General features: G+C 43.9%; 1 protein-coding gene across 4 annotated transcripts in view; it reads right to left on the reverse strand.

The window, feature by feature from the left end:
* The window catches only part of PTH1R (parathyroid hormone 1 receptor), a 113,030-nt gene that overhangs the window by 35,592 nt on the left and 53,555 nt on the right, over positions 1-23,883 (reverse strand). For 2 of the 4 annotated variants that reach the window (XM_068673178.1, XM_068673177.1), the window contains 3 exons: positions 18,606-18,711; positions 2,346-2,456; positions 465-583 (listed from right to left, as the gene is read on the reverse strand). In XM_068673178.1, the coding sequence (XP_068529279.1) occupies positions 465-583; positions 2,346-2,456; positions 18,606-18,711 (336 nt within the window). Of the gene's footprint in view, positions 1-464; positions 584-2,345; positions 2,457-18,605; positions 18,712-22,980; positions 23,273-23,883 lie in introns of those variants that run through there. The other 2 variants (XM_068673179.1, XM_068673180.1) reach the window with 2 other exon arrangements.

Here is a 23,883-nt window from a genome sequence, read left to right on the forward strand (position 1 = left end):
TCTCTGATAGACACCTACAGAAGCAGGGTCACTAATGATTTGATTGACACAGGTTTTAGCTCTCTGCTTGTGCATCCCCTAGCACAGACAAGCACATACACAAGGGAATAATTAATAATAATCTACTAACAAAAGTATTGTTTGGTCGAAGAGGGAGTCTCAATGACATGGAACACAACATCTAACCACTTATTAGTGCTTCTGAGCCTGCTCCAAGTTTCCCCAAGATCTCTTTACAAATGGGATTGTGGCAGCTGGGGGAACCCTTCCTGGCTTTGAGGACAATTTCCCATTCAACTAATTCCCATCAAAACAAAGATGTGGCTTTGGCAAGCTTGGATGCAGTCTCCAACAGGAGGCAGTAAACTAGAGCTCATCAAGGGTTTTAAGTGAGACCGTGCTCCTTAAGCTAGCCCTGGATGAGAGGCTAACCCCATGCCCCGTGCCCCAATGCAATTGCCTACCCTTTCCCTCGTCTCGTTGGTGAGGAACTTGGCACATTCACTGTAGTTTGCCCAGGTGCGGTTGTTGCCTGGGACCAGCTCCCAGCTTCCATTCAGGTCACACCGGCGATAAGCGTGGCCTGGAGAGAGAAATGAGAGAGAGTGTAAATGAGGCTGGTAGAGCAGGAGAACCTCTTCCAAGGGTGCATACCATCAACCACGGTGCCTCTTGCCAGTTTTGAAGCTCAGCTGCAAGAACACAATTTCCATCTCCTTTGCAACCTCGTTAGTTTTCTGACTGAGAAACCCCAGGCAGCTAAGAAGAAGTTGCGCTTAGTCTAGATCAAGATATTGGTTCTAAAACAAAGGGGAGAAAAATGCAAAAAATTCCAAAGCACAAAATCATTCTCAGAGCTGCAACTCTCTCTACAAAACAAAACAAAACAATAAATAAACAAAACAAGAACAAACAAACAAAACAAGAACAAACAAACAAACAAAAACCCACAAAGACAAACCAGTGATCTTCATTATGCCACTCTTAACTTTGAGTCCATCTTAAGGTAGGGTTTTCTACGGCTCCCCTTCTCATGATGATGGGGAAAGGGGAGGAGACATAAATTCATTTCAGGATTCAGCTTACAGATGGAAACATCCATGTTCAGAGGTCTGTGTAGGGTACAATTTCATGGACTGTGTGTAAAAAATCCTATTACAGTTAATGGGGATGAGACCAATCAAGAGATCCATCTTTGAGGGTTGGACCCAATGGTCTCTTGAGGTCCCTTCCAACCCCTACAATTCTGTGATTCTGTGATCTGTCCAGTGACTACAGGACAGTTTGTAGAGATATCTGCTTCCATGAGTCTTTCTATGACCCCCACCCCGTGTGACTCGACCAGTGGATGCCAATGAGGTGGGTAATCCATGTCCTGCTGGGTTGTGGAAGAAAAAGGGATGGATCACCTGTTCCTCCTGGCTCCTCACATGAAATCTATGTGTGTGGGGTCTCTGAGAGAGGACATCTGTCAAGGGTTAAACTGTCTCGGCTCAGTCTCTTATAGAAAAGGCAGAGCAGGCTATGTGCAACCAGAGTGCGTGGAAATATAATTACTTGTTTTCTGAAAACAGCAGCAGTGCTCTGCTGGGAACATATAATCTTAATTCTCTAATTTCATAGGCTTTGGGTGCACAGCTTTGCCTGAGAAAAGAGAATACGCTAGCTTTGAAAATACTCTGAGGGGCGAGTGTGCTTCAATTGCTTCTAAAAACATGCACAGACTTTGTGGCACCAGAAGCAAGCCAAGAAATGTGCTGCCTGAGGGAAAGTGAGATAGGGAGGAATTCACATGTTCTGGTTACCAGCGCTGCTCTCAGATAGCCACCGTAGGGGTCTGGGCAGAGAGCAGGGGTTAGAAGCAACAAACTGGTGGAGTGAAGAATACAAATCGGGAGGATGTCTTGTAGATTTCCATTGCTGCACGAAATTTGTTGCAGCAAAGAGATGTGGGTTTGAAACCCCCCACAACTATCTAGTTATACATGTAGTTCCTAGCCATTTCAGTCTGGCTTTGGCAGGTGGGAAATTTGGGATATTTTTATGTTAAAATAGTGCTTTTCTTTTTCTCTCAACATAAAATAAAATAAAATAAAATAAAATAAAATAAAATAAAATAAAATAAAATAAAATAAAATAAAATAAAATAAAATAAAATAAAATAAAATAAAATAAAATAAAATAAAATAAAGTGTCTTTACTCCTTGTTTGTTGACTCCTCTGCATAGATGGGAGTCACCATGTGATAAGCAAAGGATGTTACAAAGGATTTCTAATTCTCTGACGCCCAGGTCTCGCCTTGCTGTAGATTTCCAGGCTGTGCTGATGCTGAGGACAGCACCTACCTTTGTGATTGAAGTCGTAGATGTACTCAGGGCACGGCATAGCCACCACTTTGCCTGGCACGCCTTCTGGCCAGCAGACAATGCCATCCCACTCAGGAAGACAAAAGCCATCTGTAGAAGAGAAACAAACATAAAAAGGAGTCACTCGCCCTGCAGAGGTGACGTTAATCCCTCAGACCCAGAGTTTTGAATGGGTTGTCCATGAAAAAGCTGCCAACACTGCTCATGGGATCTGGTGGGTAGCGTCCCTGACCCATGGCAGGGGGATGGAATGAGATAAACTTTAAAGTCCCTTCCAACCCAAGCTGTTCTCTGGTTCTGTGATTCTGGAAGCTTGCTTTTACCTGTGAGCTGGAAAAGAACAGAAATGGAGCAGGAGAGCAGAGTGGAGAACAGGAGGACTTGAGCACTCAGGACTCAGCAGACTTCTGGGCAACCTGGAGGTGGCTGAGGGAGCTTGGCTGGGTCTAGGCTTGGTGTGGCAGCACAGGTTTGAGCCTGGGCTACAGTTCCATACCGAGGAGATGAATTATGTTGAGGCTACATTACTGTGAGGCTCATACCAAGCACTTCAGGCCTCCCTGAAAGGCACTCATTCCCACAGATAAGATTGGTTGTGATTTCATTCCTAGAGACCATCAATCCAAATTCAGCTATCATCTTTACTTATCTTTTGCATCAGCCTGTGCTGTGCTGCACCACAATGTTTTGCTGCTTTCTCAGATGGGTTTGCTTGCCCGATTTTGACTGCATTAGCCTGAGCTTCCCTTTACCCCCGTTTCCCTGGGATGTCATCATGGGGCAAGATGCAGGCCATGCACTGATTGATTTGGAGCTGTGCCCATGCTAATTGCCTGGCAGTGTACACATGCTGATTGACCGTCCTCTGCCTGCTGCCAAGCACAGCATAAAAAGGTTGAATTTTCCCAGCTTTTCCCCTTGCTTTCTCACTAGTTTGTGTTTCTGCCTTTTGCTCAGTTACCAATTTCCACAAAATGAGCAGAAAGAGAATGGGCAGGTGGAGAATATCCTGGAAGCTCTCTGTGGTACCACTTTGAAAGGTTAAGTCCTTCTTCCTTACTTTTTGGGAATAGAGTGGTGGGATGGTTGTTAGTGGATTTTTCTTTAAATCATCTTTGTTATACCTTTTGTTCCATGAAGAAAGCTAAAATATGTGTACACTTGAAGGAGAAACCCTGTCTCCCCCCAGGAGGTCTCCTTCTTCCTTCTGCATATGATAGTTACTTTCAGAAATCTGATTTATGTGCTTAGTGCAAGGAAAAGGAGAGGCACAAACCAAGAAAAAAGCCCTTTCTCACTTTTACACCTACTTTTCTAAAAATTGATGAGTATGTGTATGAGTATTTAAAGTACTTTAATTCTCATTTTGCAGTTTGCTGGAACTTGTCTTCTATCACTTGGAAATCATGAGAAACTTTGCTTCTCTCTTCACTAATAGAGGGCCTGGGCAATCCTGCAGAGTGCCCTATTGAGCAAGTGGGCTGAGAGGAGTCAGGAGGGAGTCTGCTCCCCGTGGGGTTTGTCACTGGCTTCCGAAACAGCCGAGAGAGCAGCACTGATGTATTTGGTGTGCATGGGACAATGCCACCACTTGCCCATATTTGAAGGGCCAAGACAACCTTTAGGCTGCTAGAAAGCTGTGGGAAATGACCCCGTGTTCAAGACTACTTTAAGTAGAAGGAAGCCAAATCCTTCCAGCTTGTTGGTCACCCCTTTCCTGCAGCTTTTATTCCTAAGCTCCCATTCCCATGAGGGAGCACGTTCCCATGCTGACGTGTTGTTCAACGTGGGCTGTTTCCCATCCCTGAGGAGTCTGGGAGGACTATGCCCCAAATTTAACCTAGTGCTTGCGTACTCATTTCAGTTGGGCTGTATTAACCACCAGTTAAAATCCAGCTACAGTAGCATATTTGAAGTGAAAACCAATTGCTGGCGAATCTGCTCCAGCTCCACTTTACAGAGCCCCTGGGCTCTGTACCAATGGCAGTCCACAAAAAGGAGTTTATCAGAGGCATATAAAGTGCCTGACAGAGAAAAATTACATGAGAATCAAAATAAAATGGAACAGCCTGCTCTTATCTGCAAAAGAGCTCCACTAGCAAAGAAATGATAAGCATGGTCAAGATCTCAGAGTGTTTCATTAATATCAAAGCTGGTGCTTTAGCAATATTTCACCCCAACAGTAATTTATCCTTTATAATGCATGTGCTTTCACAAGATTAAATAAGAATCCAGGTTTGCTTTAAAAACCTTTAGCTGGTGTGGTGCCCTTCAGGGTCAGAGATGACAGTGATCAATTCACTTTGCTGGCATTTTTGGACATGAAAAACATCAGAAAAGCTCATAATTTAACAGTCGATTCCTTATCTTTCATTTAGTGTTAATGAAAAGGACCAGACTAATCACCTTCTATCTTCTGAAGCATTTACTAGGAGTGGGGGAAGAGGAACTAGAATTCCTTGGCATCAGCATGATAAAAAGGAGGAAGAAGTTTATTGCATGATCTCTGCTCTGAGTCACATTAGAGGAAGATTAATACTAGATTTCCTATTCATGAAAACTGCGTAAGCCCTGCCATTTGGCTCATTGTGTTGCAGGATAACTTACACCATGAAAAATAGTTTATTTTTTTTTTAGTTCTCTCTAAAGATCAAAAGAAAAAGGAAAAAAATGCTCCACAAAATTTGGATTAGGTCAAGATGTTATTGCTTCTGAGTTCTTTCTGCAGACAAGAAAATAAATAAAGATTTCATTTAGCCCTCAAAGTGCTCTTGATTAAAATAAAATAATTCGTCTTACAAAATAAATAAATTTGGGTAGATTTTAAAATGAACACTATGGAGAAGCAACAATGAGGAGAGGAAAAACAGTGATCTGAATGACTGCTCTGGAAGTCCTTTTACTTTTCTAATGTGTTCAGAATGACTTGCAAAGTTCAGCCCTCACTTGTGAACAGCTTCATTAAATATAGCACAGCAATTTTTGTCCAGAAAATGTTAATTTGAAAAAGTGTCCGGTGGTACTCCTTCCCCATGTTGTAAACATACCCCCCTCACACACTTGCAATGGACAAATGCAAAGGAAAAATGATACTTTCTGGATAACAAAATATGAAATTATTTACTTTTGGTTCTTTATTCCCTACTGTCAACCCCCACAGAAGCAGAGGGTTGAAGGTGCTGCGCAGGAAACATGGTTCAAACTGGCACTGGGACCCTGGTGGATGGCTGTTTTATCATGTGGGCAATCTGGGGAACCATCAGCTGCCCCAGAAATCTGAAAAAATATCACCTCTGGTATATCTCAGTACATCTGAAATCTTCTAGTGCTTCTATGTATTCACCCATGGAACTGATTCATTAAAGCCATCAAGGATCTCGTGGGACTCAATCTTTAGAAACCATCTGAGTTTACCCCCCAAAATTGCAAATGAATCTGTTGTCACTATTATGAACTGTTACGGCACAAACATCTTAAACCTCTTCTCCAACTCTTCATCCTCCACTGCTTCTCCCTCCCAGCTCCGTGCTTTGAAAACTCATTTCAGCCAAATTCAAAAGAGAGGGAAGAAATCTCATTTGTCATTTCCTTCCTGCAAATTTTTCTGGGAGCGATGATTTGTAGAGAGCTCCACCACATCCTTTCCTGCCGCCATCACCCCACTGTCTCTCTGGTCTGCACAGCAGACACCTTTACAATTAAATTTGCTTCAGACCACTGGTGTGATAACCGGGAGCAACTGAGACTAAATTCTGCATCTTCTGCCTCCAACTTTCCTCTGTTTTGCTCAGTCTAGAGATCATTTAGCAACAGAGCTGGTGATGAAATGGAGACGAAAGGTACCACATATTCCATTGGTATTGTGCTGGAATCCAAACAAGACTTTTTGTTTTTCTGTTTTCCCAAATGCTTCCTCCAAATGTTTTTTCTTGGTTTAGAAAAATATTAACACTACTAGTAACTTGGCTCCTTCCTGCTGTGTTCCTTTTCTCCTGGTCATTTCTCAAAACAAATCTACATTGAATTACAAGAAAAAATCTGAAAAATGGTGAGGAGATTCAGGAAAACAATATAAAAATCCACAAGCTGACAAGTTTTCCTGATGACAATACATAAAAAATATATATATAAATTTTATAACCTTTATAGTTGTCATAACCTTTAAAGCTGTCATTATTATTATTATTAATTATTATTATTATTACTATTATTTTAAGATCCAACACCTGCAAGTAATGTGCTTTTGCCATGCTAAAAATAAGTAAGGCTCTCCTGAGACACTGTTAATGTTTAGAAGCCCAGATCATCAGAAGGGATCCTGTTTGTTGTAAATGTTGAGCTCTTGACAAATTCCTTTTTTTGGTGAAAAATAGTTTGAGGGTTCAAATATGCTGTTTGGATCAATGCAAGTGGGCAGCTTTGGGAAAATAGGTTGCATGTTCCAAGTGAACTGGGAATGCTAAACATTTATTTCCTTGGAAGAAATAGTAGAATTCACTGAAGATGTAAGTCAAAAGGAATGCATAAACTTTAAGAAAACAAGTAAATCTCATACATATCCCACATCCTAAGTGTCTTGGATGTGTATCAGTCATTTGGGCAATGCTGGATGGAGGATATGGCTTGTGTCTCAGGCATGTATGTAAATGGGAAAAGCTCCTTTGCATTCAGAGCTGTAGCTGTAACTTAAGAATGGAGACAGAGAATGGAGGAAAAGCACCAGAGATTCTTATGTTTGCAGGACATCACCAACAACTTCAGTGCTCGTGCATGACATCATGAGTGGCTGGGAGTAAAGTAAGACTTTTTTGTTCTCTGGAGTCTTTGCAGATGCTTCATCCTGGTGTCTTTCTTTCAATTCCTCTGGTTTGATACGAGTTCAGGGAGACACAATGATTGTCCTTGTGGAGGAAGTGAGGAGCAGTGTTTTTTCTTGGAGGCTGCACATTCAAACAGAAATGATGTTGGGACTGCTCCCTCACCCTCCATGAGTTCAGCCTCTGTCACCTGTAGCAGAACAGGGCTGGGCTCTGTGTTTGAAGAGTTTCTGAATTCTCCACCAGGCAAAAAAACTAATCTCTTAGGATGGGTTAAGAAAACCCACCTTTTTAAGTAGCTTGCTGGATCCAAATGATATCCTGTGTGGTTGTCTCAAAAGGAAGAGATGCTCATGGGGCAACCTGCTTTGGCTGGAAGTCCTGTGGTCTCTATTGCCACCAGTGCTGGAGAGGGATATTGCTTTCACTCACTGGATTTCAGTCACTAATAAACACAGATTCAAGCCTGTGTTCTCTGCCTAGACTCTTGGACTACAAAGCTACCACAGCGAGATTGGTAGAAGTTAACTGCTGAGGCTGGAATCGAAGCTTTGTCTCCTAAGGTATATTCTGCTTCTTCATTCTGCTGTAATTTGCTAGAGGAGGCTTCGCAGGTCCTGAGATGTCCTTGCTAGTGTCAAAGAAAATAGCCTCTCTGGGGAAAAGTTTGTAAATTCCTTTGGCAAAGAGAAACAGAAAGAAAATTCTTCCAGCAATGGGGAAGGACTGGTAGAGTGAAAGAATTTGCTGCTGGCTCTGAAGGAAAATAAATAAAATAAAATAAAATAAAATAAAATAAAATAAAATAAAATAAAATAAAATAAAATAAAATAAAATAAAATAAAATAACAAAGAATTAGAAAGAAGGTTTTTCTCATCCTATTGGTAAGCCTAATGAACAGAGATGAGCTCTGAAATTAAGAGAAGATGCATAAATATGCATGTGCAAACTGGCAGTGAACAAAGCTCATTCTGGAAATTAAGACAGAGCTTCTGCCCTTCAGATGATCTTGCTTGGGATAAGAGCTCTGGAAAGAACAACAGGTTTTGTGTCCCTAAATGGTGTTAAGGTGGCTTCTGATTACATAGAACGGATGCTGCAACACTTGGGTACAACAACTTTGTATGTACAAAGATGCCAACACAGCCCCTCCTATAAGCACGTTTTATGCCCTCATCTCCTGGGTTTAAGATTCCCAGCTCACCACGTCCTCAAGAGAAGCTAAACCGCAGAAGAGCTCAGCCTCTCTTTCTTCCACCATTTCACCGTAAACCTCACCTCCAGTTTCCTGATGCATTTCCCATTATACTATTTTACTTTGCTCCTCAGACCATCTCTCCAGCTCACCTGAGACCTCATACATTCAAATCCTGTTTAATCTAGGTTCTTCCTCATGTCCATACCATCACCAAAACTGCTCACTTTAGTTTTCAAAACTTCTTGGTCTTATTCTTCTTAGTAGGTTCTTTTCTGAATGGTGAAGACGGGACCTAATACTACACACTTCTTAAATATATATATACATTTGCTGATTTAATGACATTTCAGGATCATTGAAATGGGGTTACTTCCCCAGACATTCATCAATTCACTGTCTAACCCAAAGCTACCAGCACCTCAGTGAAAGGCACTGAAAGACGTGGTCCTCCACAATCAATCTCATGACACCGGGCAGGTATAAGTCACAACTCTGTTTTATTTCTCTGCATCTCCATGCCATTTTATTATAGTCTGTCTTTGCCCATCTTCTAAGGCTACCCTGTAAAACCTTCCAGGAGTTGTGCCTCATTGCCTGTGGTGTCTGAAGCTTACCCTTATAGCATAACCATTCCAGGTGGTTGGACTGTCGTGAATACTCCCTTACAGCAGCGCCATACTACAGAGAGGTTATAGTTACACATATTACTGTAGTTTTAGAACAGATGTGCCTTACAGCTCTCCTTAGTCCTTGAGGGCTGAAATCTCGTTGCACGGAACTTGTCTTCATTAGTGCAAACCAATAAGCTATTCAGGATGCAGCAAGCAAATGCTCTGTTTGATACCACTGCTGCAGGACTTGGCTTTTGAAGGCTGAAAGGCCACTTGCCGTGCTTGGTGAAAAGGCACATGCATCTCTTGGTTTGCTCTACACAACCCCTTTCTTCATCTCTGCTTGCACACCTGAGCCTTGTCAGTATTCCCAGCACACTGCAGGTTGCTCAAGAGGAGGAGGGAGGGAGGGAGAGGTGCTTTCAGGCCATGCCTGCTCATTCCTCAGGCTGCATCCCCAGGGTGCACTGAGGGCTATTCTCCCTTGCCTGTCACATTTCCCTCACCTCCTCCCCCTGTCCTTCCCCCCAGTCTCAATTCTGAGCCCTATGCAAGCGGTACATGCATGTGGAGAACACATTAAAACCATCTGTGAAGCTGCTTGGCAGCTGGATAAATGCAAACATGGTCTCGAGGTGTTTATCTAGGGGCATGGAATATAAATCAGACCGACTTCTTCTGGCACCACGCGAGGCACCAGGGAGACCACATTTGGAATACGGTGTGCAATTGTGGTCACTCTATTACGGGAAGGACATTTGGTGGATTGGAAACAGGCAGGGAGGAGCAACCGAAAAAATGACCCAGCATTTTGGGACAGGAGGAGGAGAAAGGGAGGCTTGGAGGGACAGTGGCTCTGCAGAGGTTGTTTGGTGCTGCAGACGTGTTCCACACCTGGCTGTCAGAGCATGTGTGTTTGTTTGTCTATGTATAGATGTGTCAGTGCCTATGTGTGGAGAAGGGTGTCTGCCCTGTGTCAGTGCGTGCATCCACAAAGACCTGGGGGTGTGCATAGGCAACGTGAGTGGGAGGAGAGGCGAAGGGTGGATGTAAATCTCCAGAGACCTTTGCTGGTCTTCAATGGGTAGAACACCTCTTGCATGCTCAGTCCTAGAGGAAACGGACTTCAAAGGGGAGAGATGTGTGGGGCTAGGGCCTACTTCTTGTCACACCATGTCTTTCCTCTCCCTCAGGCAGGAGAGGAAACCCCTCCTTCCAAACGCCTCTAAATCTCCGTCTGCAAGCTGATAGCGCCAGTCTTATAAATCATTAAAAATAACTCTAGAAATAAGTGCAGTAACAAGTACTGAACTGCAGCTGTTTCTGTGTATTGTTATTTACCCATCTCCATGCACACACGGACCATTTATTCCTATCATAACTCCTGATACTTGATCCTCCTGTGCATTGCAAGACCTATAACTCTGCTAAGAAGACATTTTTCAGTGGGAATGGAAGGCTTTGGCCCATAAACATCTGCAGGTAGAGGCCAACTCTCAATATTTCTTCTCTTGCTAGCTATAACTCAGGCATGAGCACAAGCTAGCTGTGAAGAGCTACAAGCCCTTGCTAGCCATCACAGCCTGCTGACTTGAATAGCTGTAGCAGAGGGTTGGGGTGGGAGAACACATCTCTCCATAGGTCTTCTGTTCTCTTTTGACCTATTCCAGAACAGACACAATGAGAAACCCAGTCTTGACCAAGACTCACTGATTACACCTATACCACTCCATCCAGAAGATCATAGCCTGTTTTCATGCCCTGTAAGCCCAGCATGGCTCATATCCATTTGAAATCCTCATTTTGCATACCCAAGAAGAAGTGCTGTATGTGCTGCCATATGGAAAATTCTTCTGGCTCATGCTAGTCTGTAAATAGGGTCCACAGGGGCAGTGATGGTTGTCCCAGGTTGAAACTGTGTGGGGAGCATGCTAAAAGGGAATGGTGAGGTTGTCTGGGGGGCAACATTTGTGCCACAGCTGTGGTCCAGACTTGCTGAGCTGTGAGGACTGAGAGTCCACAGACAGGGAGAAGCTAAAAGAGCAGGAGGAGATGTGAGGTTTATGGAGGTCTGGGGTGTTCAGGCAAATCTTGAGTGCCCTGAATGCTTTTATATCCCTTGGCTTCAAGGGCACCTGAGGCTGCTCCCTACCTCTGAGGACACCCTGGCAGGATGGATGACCAGGGATAGGGCTTGAGCCTCTGGGAAGAGAGCCAAGAGCAGATTCTGAGCTTCTGCAAGCCCAGAGATTTCCTGGGCTTGGGCATGGGTCCTTTAGGGACAATGGAGCAATAAACTCAGGCAGGCAATCCACGTACCTTGGGTAAAAACACACGGCTTCTCAACTAAAAATAACCCCTCTCCCTAGCAAATAGGTTTATTTATTAAAAAAACAAGCCATTTTGAGGCAAGCTGCAACACCTAGGACTCTGAGAAAGGACTGCCGATGGCCTTTGCTAATAACAGGTTTGTGTAAAAATCTCTCTTCCCCCACAAAATGTCCCATCTCCTCTTCCAAACCAGGGAAAGACAGACTTTTAATTCATGGGCGAAAAAAAAATCAGGTCTGATGGCTTATGGCTGGGAATTTCACTTCATCCCCTTCCAGGTTTAACTTTGGGGTGGCATCAGGCTGCCCACCATGGCTGAAATCTAATATTTATGTACGTAGATGAGAAATTTTAGGGTTTCCTGTTCTTTCTGAAAGGCTTTCATCTAGAAACTAAATTTAAAGAAAAAAAAAGGGGGAGAAAAAAGAGAGAAAAGAAGAAAGGAAGCCAAATGCTTGTGGGGACAGATTTTTTTCCTTTTTTTTTTTTCTTCTTCCCCTTTCCTTTTTTTTTTGTTGTTGTTTTGTTTTTAATTTTCTGGGTATCCGTTAGCTAAAAGTGGCAGACGAGGAACATATCCCGAGGCAGGGCTGTGCAGAAGCACGCTGGACTGGCAGAGGTCCACACGAGGCTGTGCCCATGTCAGCCCCATTCAGCAGGGGTCCACAGCAAGTCCTCAAGCTCAGAGATATTCCTGGGGGGTGAGCTGGGGAAGAGGGCACTGCCGATGTGGTTTGTGCTAGGAGGGAAGTGGGGGACTCACCCTCTACTAGTTAGCTTAAAATGAATGAAAGGTAACATTTTTAGGGGGAAAATAAAGAAATTTGAAGATTTTACAGATAAATAGTGTTTTGTTACTGTTGAAGGAAGTTTATATTATCTCTTTCTTTTTAAACCTTTGTTTGCTAAGTCTTTCCTTTGGACCATCAACCTTGCTTGCACTCACATGAGAAATAGCCACGTTTCCACTCTCCAGAAATCCCTGTTGAATCCGTGTTTCACCCTGATGCTTCTTGGTCCCTGCCACTGTCAGAATGGGGCTTAGACATGGATCTGGTTAAATTGCATCAAAATGAACAAGGCACTGCTGAGCCATGGCAGCAGATAACATATTTGAATACTCCAGTTGACAGCTATTTGCCTGGTCTATCAGGGCACGGGCCAAGGATCAAAGGAAAATTGAAACCAAGACAGATGTTGAACATCCCTTCCAGCCTTCAGAAGTCTCCTTCCAATGAACATCTCCTTCCAGCCTCTACAAGAAGGGTGAACACCACTGCTCTCCATGCACCTGCCAACCATTTCCTTTTTTCACAACATCCAGTCCAAATTTTAGGCGTGCTAGCTGGGGTTTTAGAGCCATTTTTAGTAGCTGGAGCCACGTTGGATCAGGCCCGGCACAAAGATGACGCCAATGCTGGCCAGGGAGGAAGAACAACGCAACCACTCACTGGCCACTTGGATAGGAGCCGCCCTGGAAACTGCTGCTCTTTGGCACCGCACCACAAGGCACACGGCACTCGTTAACCATCATGCAGGCTAAGAAATAAAACTATGGATTTAATAAAAAAGAGCCAGTAAAACCAGCAAAGGGGAAAGGACAACATGGACCGGCCTGGAGACCAACATCTTCCTGCTTCCAGAAGACAGGAGTGATTTGAGATGCTCATCTTTTCTGGGCTTGCTGCTTCCCAGGGAAGAGCTAATGAAGTCCATGCACAGGCAGGATCACATTTTGCAGTCAAAGAGCCAGTGCTGGTTTGTGTCTCCAGCCCAAATCCAAGCCTGAAGTGGAGGCGTGGTGCACAGAAACCTGCTCCTCAATCTCATGGGGCAAGCAGTGGTTCTGGACTCACAGATCCCTCCCGCAGTGCATTTTCTTCACTTGCATTAATCTACATAGACATTTCTAGCCTGTTATTAACAGGCAAACACATTAGGAGTGGGTAGCTGCAAGGTGAAAAAGAGATTAGCAGATAACTGCCCCAAATCCAACTTTGTGGCTCAGCTGAGCTACTTCCTCATTTCTCCACAGATCTCTCTGAAATTCTGATTGTTATTTTATTATTATATTTAAACATTGGATGCCTGCTAACAATTTATTACATTAGTCTGAATGAACATTAGTTAGGGAAAAAAAAAAAAGTTGCAGTGCTGAACTGTGAGAGAAAGCAACGAATGTGAGACAGATCAATGCCCTCACTAACTGAATGGGAATTTGCCAGTTCATACCAGGTGAAGAACTGGCCTGTGAAATGCACCCAGCAATGAGACGGGGAAAAGAGGAAGAGAATCCAGGTACCCGTTGCACTGCAGGAAATTTCAGATGTGCTTTCCTCATTTCAAAACAAAACCAGAGGCTTTACGGCAAGAATGATGACGAGAGTTTTGAGTTTCAGTCAAGTGGGATACGTCCAAAGATTTTCGGCGGTTTCTGTCCACCTGGATTTGAATCCTTGGAGCCTCACCTTGAATTCCAGGACAAAAGGAAATGTGGTTTGTGGCTTGTGCCCTGGCTGAAGAGTAAGGAGATGAGAACCCAAATCTTGGCTCTGCCACAGGCTCTCCTTTGAGATGGGAGGTGAGGCGTTGAATATCCCTGTGCGTCAGCTCTCAAGAATGAGGACAGCAGCCCTACCAAGCTTTCATGCCAGCTTACGTGATATTTCTTTCTATCAAAAAGAAAAAAAAAAGTAAAAAATAAAAATGGAGGTGTCCCAGATTCTCTCCCTGCTTCTGAAAACACAGACCATTGAGTATTATAGAGTGGAATAAATAACGACAGCATGCTGCAATCACACCCAGGCAGGAGAATGATCCAAGCAGCCGTCTGCCAGGTGGTAGCTGGCAACTTCTGATGAAGAGGGATAGGTGAGTATCTGGGGTGATGGTGGGACGGGATGTGACAGCACAGATTGGATGCACACACTGCTTGATGTGCAGCGGGGCCACTCGGGTGCAATTAGAGCAGGCAACAAGAGATAAATCACCTTGGGCTTCCCAAACATCAGAGGCTTAGCAGGCAGTGCTCAGTGCAACACAGCTTACTCCAATAGTTCTAATTCCTGGCTCTGCTTCTCGCCCTGTGACAGCCTTCTTGTTTATGGGGTTGCATGACGAACCAGACCAGGAAGCTGATTCAGCTGAAAAACAAACTTCCTCCAAAAAGGCTCTTTCTCAACTAGATCAGTTGCCCCACTTGGCCCTGCGCAAACTTCCATGCTAAAGGAATCCAAAATAGCAAATGAAGTCATGCTTTCTGTAGTAAGAAAACTGGCATGCACACGGGTCCTTACCATCTCTGTCACCACAGCTCATTTGTTAGCCAAGGATATAAACTTGTGCTGAAGTCACTCATCATAGAATCATTAAGGTTGGAATAGACCTTCACGATCATCTGGTCCAACCATCACTACTACTACCAATGTCACCCACTAAACTTGGTAGGGAGATGCCCTGTAGGACCAGTTGAGACATGGCACGCAGTTAGGAGTGGCTGGGACTGCTTTTTCTCCTTGTCTGAGAGGGGAGATATTAAAACACCTCCAACACCTCCCAGGTAAGCTCATCTTAGAGAGCTACATTCAGCCCAGCTCAAATCTAGGTAGGCACTTGATGTGTTGGTGAAATTAGATCTGCAGGAAGAGGTCCTCAAAAAGCTCCTTGGAGAAGCAGTGGCTGTCTGTAGAAGTGCTCACCCCATGGCTCAGGGAGCTGCAGGAAGAGGTATAGGAGCTACTCCTGTGTGCCTGTGGCAATGGGTGCTTCTCTCAAGGTTTTCTTCTGACGCTGTTCCACCAGCCATGATGCTGAGCATGGAGGGGTGCCGGACAAAACTCTGCAGCAGGGATGTGAGATGCATCAGCAGTCTTCGCTAGTTGCAGAGCCCATCTGAATATGCTGTGCGAAGAAGCTCTAAAACAGCTACTGGGTCAAAGGCCTCTTTTCCTATGACCCTTGTGGTTTAGAGCATCCCTAGAGAGAAGGGACTCTTGGGTCCAGAGCTGCTCCTCATTGACTCGGGCCAGGGATTTTATGCTGTAACTTTCTCCTTTCCCAAACATTCACATCATGGGGCTGTCACTGGGATGTCCCACAGCTGGAGCTGAAGTCTGTGGCACAGGCAGGTCATAAAGCTGGGCAGATCATAAAGCTTAGATCCAACTCCTGCTCCAAGGCCTTTTTTGATGCTTTCAGACAGAGTGAAGTGGAACTAATAGAAGAGATTTCAGTCTCCTTTTACACCTTTCACATGCCAGGCAGTGATGCATCGTTCCTGGGAGGCAGTGAGTTAGGTTCAGATTCCCTCAAGCAGAGCTCAGCATCATCTTTTCCCCTCATGCGTGACTCTTAAGTGAAAAATGGCTGAAGAAATTTTGTCCTTTGACAACTGTGCTTTCCTTATGACCCCCTAAACATATGAATTACCCAGACCTTCCCTTTCCTCTCCAGCTCTGCATCTGCTGCATTTTAGCTTGGCCATCATCAGTCCTCAATTACTTGAGCCCTGATGACTGCAGGGAGGAAGCAATCTCTCAAAGGGGCATCAGTGTCACTACTTTGTGATTTTAGGTCCCCCGGGCAGGACTAATAATTGAAATGCTTGTTGGAAAGGACTTTTGAACATCTCTTGTCCAGCCTTCAGCCCAGTGTTAAGTGGTTCATCTAAATAGCAATCCTATGTTCAGCCTGTGATCAATGTCTGGAGAAAGTTGGGACACAGATGTCACCCAAAGGTGCTCTCCATCTACCAGCTCTAAAAGTAGCTCAAGATACTCAATCTTATTAGTAATCTATTATTTAATTCTGCATGCCACCACCACCAACACTGTGAACTCTTTGGCTCAAATTCGTAACATCCTCTGGTGGTAAGAGCTTTTGATTTATGGACATAGAAATAGTGGCACATTGGTGATGTGTGCTGCCATTATTATTACACAGATGATTACATGGCACAGATCTCCCTGAGATCTGCCTGCAGATCACATACTTTGTTTCCAGGAAAGTCTAGGTCTTGCTGGGGCTGAATGCACTGTGAAATATAATTCTATCCCTCACCACTAAAAGTCCAAAGACAAGACAATTTGGGGACCAGGTGGGGTGACAATTCAAGAATAGCCCTTATGCCACCCAAACTGAATACCTGGAGCAGTATCATAGAAGAGTGCCTGAAGGCTTGGAGTGCTCACCCAGGATCCATATTGCTCCAAGTCTCAACCATTTTGCACACAGATATTCTGCAGCTGAGGATTAGTACAGTTAATTTTGAAAACTGTTGCCTTTTCCAAATTGCTTTCTTTTGCATCTGTGCTGAGGGAAGATGCAAAGGGATTAAGCCCTCCATCTGGCTGAGAAGTGCACAGCCTCGTACGTCCTTGGGTGAGCAGCACAAATAGAAACCAGACCCCAGTTTCCATATCTTCAAAGGAGGAAAGGACTGGGCCTAACCACTATTCACGCTGTGCTATGTGCAGAGACTGAGCTTGTGAGCCTTAGCCAAGAGATTTGATCATGTAGATTACGGCCTTTTGTTCTACCACCCCTCAGCCTACACGAGGGCCAAAAACTATCCATTCCTTCACACTCCTGGAGCATGTAGGGGTGGGAAAACCACAAAAATAGATTTTGAATTTTTAACAGCGTTTTTAACAGTATTTTAAGAGAATCTCTCAGGGAAGGCTAAGTAAGGGTTCTTTCTGCCTTTGGGTTAAGGAATCCCTTGCAGATGAGTTTGTTCCAGCTATTACTAATGACTGCATTGAGCCTTTAAAGCCTCGAGTGCACTGCTGTAGGCATCAAGATAACAATTCTTCCTTTTGGCTGTGCTACTTGGAAATGAGCAGAGGTTTCCTATAGAGGATGAAGCAAATACCCAGGTTTTATTGCTTAAGCAGCTCAGGATAACTTTTTCCAAGGCCAGGACTCAGCATGAGTCCATGAGATGTCTAAATGTCACTGGATTAGATCCCTCTCTGCTGCAGTCAAAGGAAGAGCTAATGCTGGTCTCACGGTTGAAGAGTGAGGTCTTAAAGCAGGACCAAGGGTGTGCTTACAAACCTCTGTGATGGGATTATTCTACCAAAGTGACTGTGGTAAAGAGCCCAAAGCCTGCTTGTTGGTTACACACAGTCACCATCTCCCCAGCCCTACCAAGACTGCTGATGCCCGCTAAGAGATCGAGGCAAAATGCTGATGGTTTCCTAGAGAATGGCTGGAAAATAGGGTGTGAGAGCAGGACCAGCTGGTTGATATCACCCTGTCCCGAGGTAGGCAGGTGGTCTGAAGTACAACAGAAGGAAATGCCTTTGCACATATGTTTTTTTAATGAGGTGTTAATTGGGCATTGGGTGAATAGGACAAAGAAGCACAGAGGATGTGGCTTGAGGTTTTGGCTGATGGAAAGCTGGAGGCCTGGAATAAACTGAAAGTTGTGTGGCTTTTTTTTACAGCCCCTTCCTGTGATTTCCAACAGGAGAGAGACACCAGGTGGGCAGGCAGCTCTGCTCCAAATCACAGCTGGCTTTGGGGAGTTTTTCTGGGCTGGTGATGCGGTCTCCAAGTATTTCTGCCAGTCCTGGCTATGGAAAGAGAGACCTTTGGGATGCTAGGGTGAAAGTAGGGGGTGATCTGCCTCGTCCCCTGCTCTCAGGCAGCACAGGGAGAGGGGACAGGATGCCCACCCAGGACTAGCTGGGTGGTGCAGGATGTCTCAATATACAGCCCCAGTGCCAATAATTAACACATGTGAGATTGATGAAAGAAACCAATGGGGGATGATTATTTTGCTGCCCACATGAGAGAGCTTTCTCCCTTCCTTCTCCCCCTAGTCCTACATCTGGTAGTAATTTTGCAGCTCAAAATAGAAAGGAAGTAGAAGAGAGGGGCTTAGCCAAGCTTGGGCCCATTTGAGGAGAATAGAGACAATTTGTTCGAGGGAAATAGAAGGGATGGTGGAAGGCTGCTTTGTTTCCCACACTACTTTTGTCCTGCTACAAAGGTGTACTGGTGGGTGATGCCTCCCATGCATTGGCTGGGCTTTGGGTACAGCAATAAGGGCTGTAAGCCCATGACCATGACTTTTGCATCCTCCAGACCCCTTGAATCTGGCATGTGGAGCAGGAGAAAGAGGATGTGATATCTATGCTTTCCAATACCTTGTGATATGTAGTCTTTCTCATAGCTTAACCAGAAAAAAAGGAGTCTGGTGGGCTGTCTTCAGCTGCCCCCCTTGTGTGCTCCAAGCCCCATCCCTGCAGTCAGGGTTGCTGTGGGAACACTCACCGTGCACCTTGGGCACCTTGGCTTTCAGATGTCGCTCGCACTTGGCCTTGGCTTTTAGCAGTAGGAAGATCTGCTCCTCTTTGGTGATGACATCGTCAGCATCCACCTGCAGCGATGGGAGAAATGAGGTTAAACCTCAGCAGGGCACAAGCTTCCTAGACAAGGCAGATGATCTGAATGCACAATCTCCATTGCACCAGCAGTTTCTTTCACTAGCTTTGTTCTTCCCATCTCATTTTGCTCACTAATTGGTGTCCAAGCAACACCCCTGCAAGATGCCACATGGAAATATTTGTGTACAAGGCAAAGGAGGTGCACGTTGCAGTTGCACGCAGCAAACACATGCTTGTACATAAAAAGAGAGCAGCTTCTTGGGTGGCACGCCTCAGTTTGCGGCTTGGAGGGACAAGGCTACTACCCAAGGGAAAAAAAACATTCTACATTAGCACAACAAAAAACATTAGCACAGCATTTTTAAATACTGGTTCCTTTGGGATACAGAAGCATAGCTAAATATAACACTCAGGGTGGCAAGACAATGCTTTGTTTGCTGGCACCCACCTCATGGGAAATACTGCTGGGGACAAGAGTTCAAAGACCCTCTTCTCACTTCAAGAATCACAACCTGGCATCGTGAATGCAGTGCTATTTACAACCTCTCTCTTAGGTCTTCAGCCCCATGGAGTCAGTTCCTATCAATGTCCTTTCTAAATCCAAGAACAAATGCAGGGGGGGCTGCTCTAGAGAAGTCTATGAGCTGACAACATCTGCCCCCTGACTGAGGGCTCAGGGGAAGGAGGCTATGAACATCACCCTGGAAGATTTTATTTCTCCCCTCTACATTCTGCCTGTAAGGTTTCCAGAGGTCAAGGGACAAGAAGAAGGGAGAGCAGGGAGGATGCTTTACCCAGAAGCTACTTTACCCTATTCTGTTCGCTGCTTGCTGATACACAGTGATACAAGGCCCTCCAAGGCACTTGCTGGTCACAAAAAACATCTTGCTTCATGAAGCTGGCACATTCCCATCAGGCAGGGCTGGTCTCTGGAAGCTGGGGTTACACCCATGGGGTAGTACTTTGGTTATCATGCCATTAAGAGCTTTAATCTAATACAACGTGGCTGCTCTTATTTCCTCATGTGCCTCTTAGGTACTTGGTTTGTGTCCTGCTCAGGCATCCAGGACCAGTCCTCTCATTGCATCCTTTTCCCTAATATTATTTTTTTCTTGTCTAGATTAAACTGTAAAAGCAGTAAGAGCAGAGGCTGCCTTTCTCTGGACTTCTACAGGACTTAGCACTTGTTCTTAATGGTGTTATTTAATCAAGAATGACTGCTGTACTATTTTATAGAAAACAACAGTTTTATTATTATTATTTTTTTAATTTATAAACCTATATTGACTGTGCTGGTGAGACTGGCTGCAGTAAATCTGTTATGACTATGGCAGCTCTCCACATCTTGATGGATGGAGCAGGTCTAAACATCAGTGTGCAGTAAAGGCAGGCAAAGGAAAGTAGGAAAGTACAAGACTTTGTGAATGCAAAAGTGACCCAGAGACCTATAGGTAGGTTGTGGAGCCTGCCTATGGAGGGTGCTGCTGGTCTCCATCCCTCTGAAGCATGTACTGAAGCTGGGTGGCTATGAAATTTCACCGTACTCCCTCCAAACACTGCTAGTCAGAATTAAGGTGCCTTCACTCATTGTAACATAATTCACTTTGGAAAGCAATATAAACCCGCTGAAGGCCAATCTGTTCTCAAGACTTACTACAAATAACATAATGAAGGTTAATGAAATCCAACTTAGAAGTAAACCCAGGCTCTATTTCACATGTGGTCCTACAGAGGGGAATGGTGAATGCTCAAGCAGCTGATGTGCTAACAGACATGCAGATGGGTATCTAGATCTGATAAGGGGATTCCCAGTAAAACAGAAGTTTGTTTTTCATGCCCTTGGAAAAAATCCACACTAAAATCCTCTTTCAGAAGTGGGAGATGATTTCAAAACATCATTATTAATGCAAAATAAAATTATCCTTTTCCAGATGTTTGGCCAGTCCACATTTAAGGCAATATCCAGCATTTAAATTATCGGAAACATAAAACCTTTGGGTCCAATCCTGCTGTCATTTGCAGCTGCATAAATCCTGAACGATTCCATGAATGCCAGGAGTTATTCTGGATTTATAGTGGTCGAATAGAGCAGAATGTGACCTTAGATATTTCAAATAATACATGCCTTGTGCACTTCATCCTTAGCCACCTTTGGCCATGCTCTGAGAATGGACAGCTCCTTCCCAGCAGCATGTACGATGTCCTGTCCAGGTCAGGCATAGAAAAAAAAATTATTTCCCAGAAGTGGAGCTGAGGCACCAAGCTCAGTGCCCAGAGCAGGGTGCAATAGCTGGGACAGGGCTCTGAGCTGAAGCTGGGTTTTCAGCTTTCCTGAGCCCTGAAACCAGGGCTTATCAGCTTTATACTTCCAAAACTTGTCAGACTACTAAAAATATATATATCGCCTATTTCCTCCCCTCTCCCCAAGCTGATATAAATACTGATATATGTTTAAGCCATGTTTTTATGTTTCTACGCAACCTGCTGCAGGTGGCCCTGCTTGAGCAGGGGTCTTAGACCAGATGGCCTTCAGAGATCCCCTCCAACCTCAACCATTTTGTGATTCCCCTGGTTGAGGAAGATGCATGTAAACATATACATGAATAAGAACAGAGATTTTCATTGAATCCTCTGGCTTGAAGGGGAGAAGTCTGCCTTAAGAGATGTGGAAAGTTATATTTCTTATGGCATCCTTCTGGGCAAATTGTGACATGAAAGAGGTTTACACCAGGATGAGTGAAGAACTGGGTGACTGCAGAGCTCAAAGCGTGGTAGTGAATGAGGCTGCTGCTGGGGCACTGGGTGATCAACAATGGTGTGAAATGCCTAAAAATGCCTAAAAATTCTTTATCGTGAGGGTGGTCAGACACAGGCTTCCTAGTGGGGCAGTTGATGCCCCATGACTGTCAGTGTTCAAGAGGTATTTGGATACTGCCCTCAATAATATACTTTCACATTTAGTTAGCCCTGAAGAGGTCAGGAAGTTGGACTAGATGATCTCTTCCAACTAAATTATTATATTTAAAAAAAATCTGAAATGCCATTCTTTTGTTGTTTAACTCACGTTAAGCACCTAAGAAGCAAAACTGCTTTGTCTGCAGCTGGGACAAGATGGGATGACAGGCTCAGAGCCACATGTACTTTCTCGTGCTTCACCATGCTTAATCTCCAGCCCTTGTCCACCCTCTTGCTGGGACATTTCCATACATCAGCCCTGCTGAACACAGGTGTACTGGTGAAATGAGACATATTTGGATCAGGCTTGGCAAAGCTTCCTCTTTGACAAACAACCTTGATACCTGATCCAAATATACCATGGGATGGCCTCTCTGAAATCATTAGCAGATGCGTGTACCAACTTCTTTGAATCTGAATATTCCTAGACAGAGAAATGAGTGGCTTTGCTTTCAGAGGTGCTGAGGTACAGGCTGCAGGAGCTTTGAACAGGTGAGAACCACTGCTGGGAAAGTGGCCACAGCCTTGGAGTAGATTTGAATTCCTAGGGTTGGGAGAAAGACAGGACTAAATATACATGCGTGAGAGGCATATAAAATACTGAGTAGTGCAGAAAAGGGAAAAGATGGCAGCTAGTCACATTTTGCAGAATTTGAGCACAGAGAGGCACAAGATGGAGAGAACACAGCATAAGAGGAACAGAAGAATGATGAATGTAAATTGTATGAATAGATTCAAAACAGAACTAGACAAATTAATGAAGGACAAATCCCTCAGTGGCTGTTAAACACCATAGCCTACATGCAAATTTTGATGCAGGGAGGTCTTGAACTGCTGACTGCTGGAAGGTGACAGCCATAAGAGCTCTCTCCTTCTCTAAACATCCTAAGCTGACAGCTCTGGGAACACTCTGTCAGAACAGAAGGTCAACTCAATAAGGCTATTTTTACATTCCTATAGGCCCTCTATTTTTCCAAGGGGAGAGAAACATCCATGCCCTGCTGTGCATCCAGATAGATGGATATACATTTAGGGCATGGTCCAGCGTGGCACACTCAGAATAATCTGCTTTGATTATTCTGTATACCTGCTCTTCAGGACCAGGGAAAGTCAGCCAATTAAGAGAAGATGCCAGAAGTGTTCCTTCCAAGCAAATACTGTAGCCACAACCCATAGAGATTTAATTACCCATCTTTTACAAAGAACGTCTGCTATCAGCCTGGAGGCCACCTATTTGTAACCCAGTACTTCTCACCTTCTGATTCTCTAGACAACCATTAGTCAGACAAAAAGAACAAGTACCATACCTTGTAAATACAAAACCTGCCTCGTTAGCTGTCTAGACATCCACAAAAGCATTTATCCAAGATGCTCATGCAGGGCTCCCCTTATAGACCATGGAGATTTAGCTACAGAGATCACCTGAGAGTCATTCCATTGTCAAGCCACCACCTAAAACAAGTCAGATCACCTGTGTCTTTTTTTTTTTTTTTAAACAACCATAAAGGGACATGACTCAGAAAATATATCTTTTTATTTTATTTTATTTTATTTTATTTTATTTTATTTTATTTTATTTTATTTTATTTTATTTTATTTTATTTTATTTTATTTTATTTTATTTTATTTTATTTTATTTTATTTTAGAGTCTGAAGCAAAGAGAGCACTTCCTATTCCAGAGTTTTTCCAGGTGGATTGGTGGCATCCTCTCATTTCCTGGTGGTTAGGATCATAGGCTATATTATTGCCCTTTTTTATGTACTGGTTCCATCTGCACAAAATTTCTTCCATACACTGGACAGCAGATGCAAATAAAATCACTTTTAGAGATTCTCAGAAAACCTTTATTGTAGGGCAATTTTGATTGTTACTTAAGTTTGGTTTGATTTCAGGATGAAGCATACTTCTTTCATAATACAAAAAGAAGCAAAATACATTAAATAAATAAATCAAAACCATCTTTGTAAAACATGTAACTGCCAGAAATTTCCACATGAGGTGAAAGAATTTCCAAATTGCTACTAATCTTATTGGCTTGATAAGAAATGTGGATTCATTTCAGGAACTGGGGACACGGACACTTTGACAACTCAGGGTCCCTGGAATGGCTGCCCAAAGTCTTTGAGTCCTTGATTCTAATACAGGTAATGCAATAGGAGCAGCCACAAATCTTTATTTATGAAACACCTGAAATATTAAGAAGTTTGTG

This window comes from Anas acuta, chromosome 2, assembly GCF_963932015.1.
Source record: "Anas acuta chromosome 2, bAnaAcu1.1, whole genome shotgun sequence".
Lineage (NCBI taxonomy): Eukaryota > Metazoa > Chordata > Aves > Anseriformes > Anatidae > Anas > Anas acuta.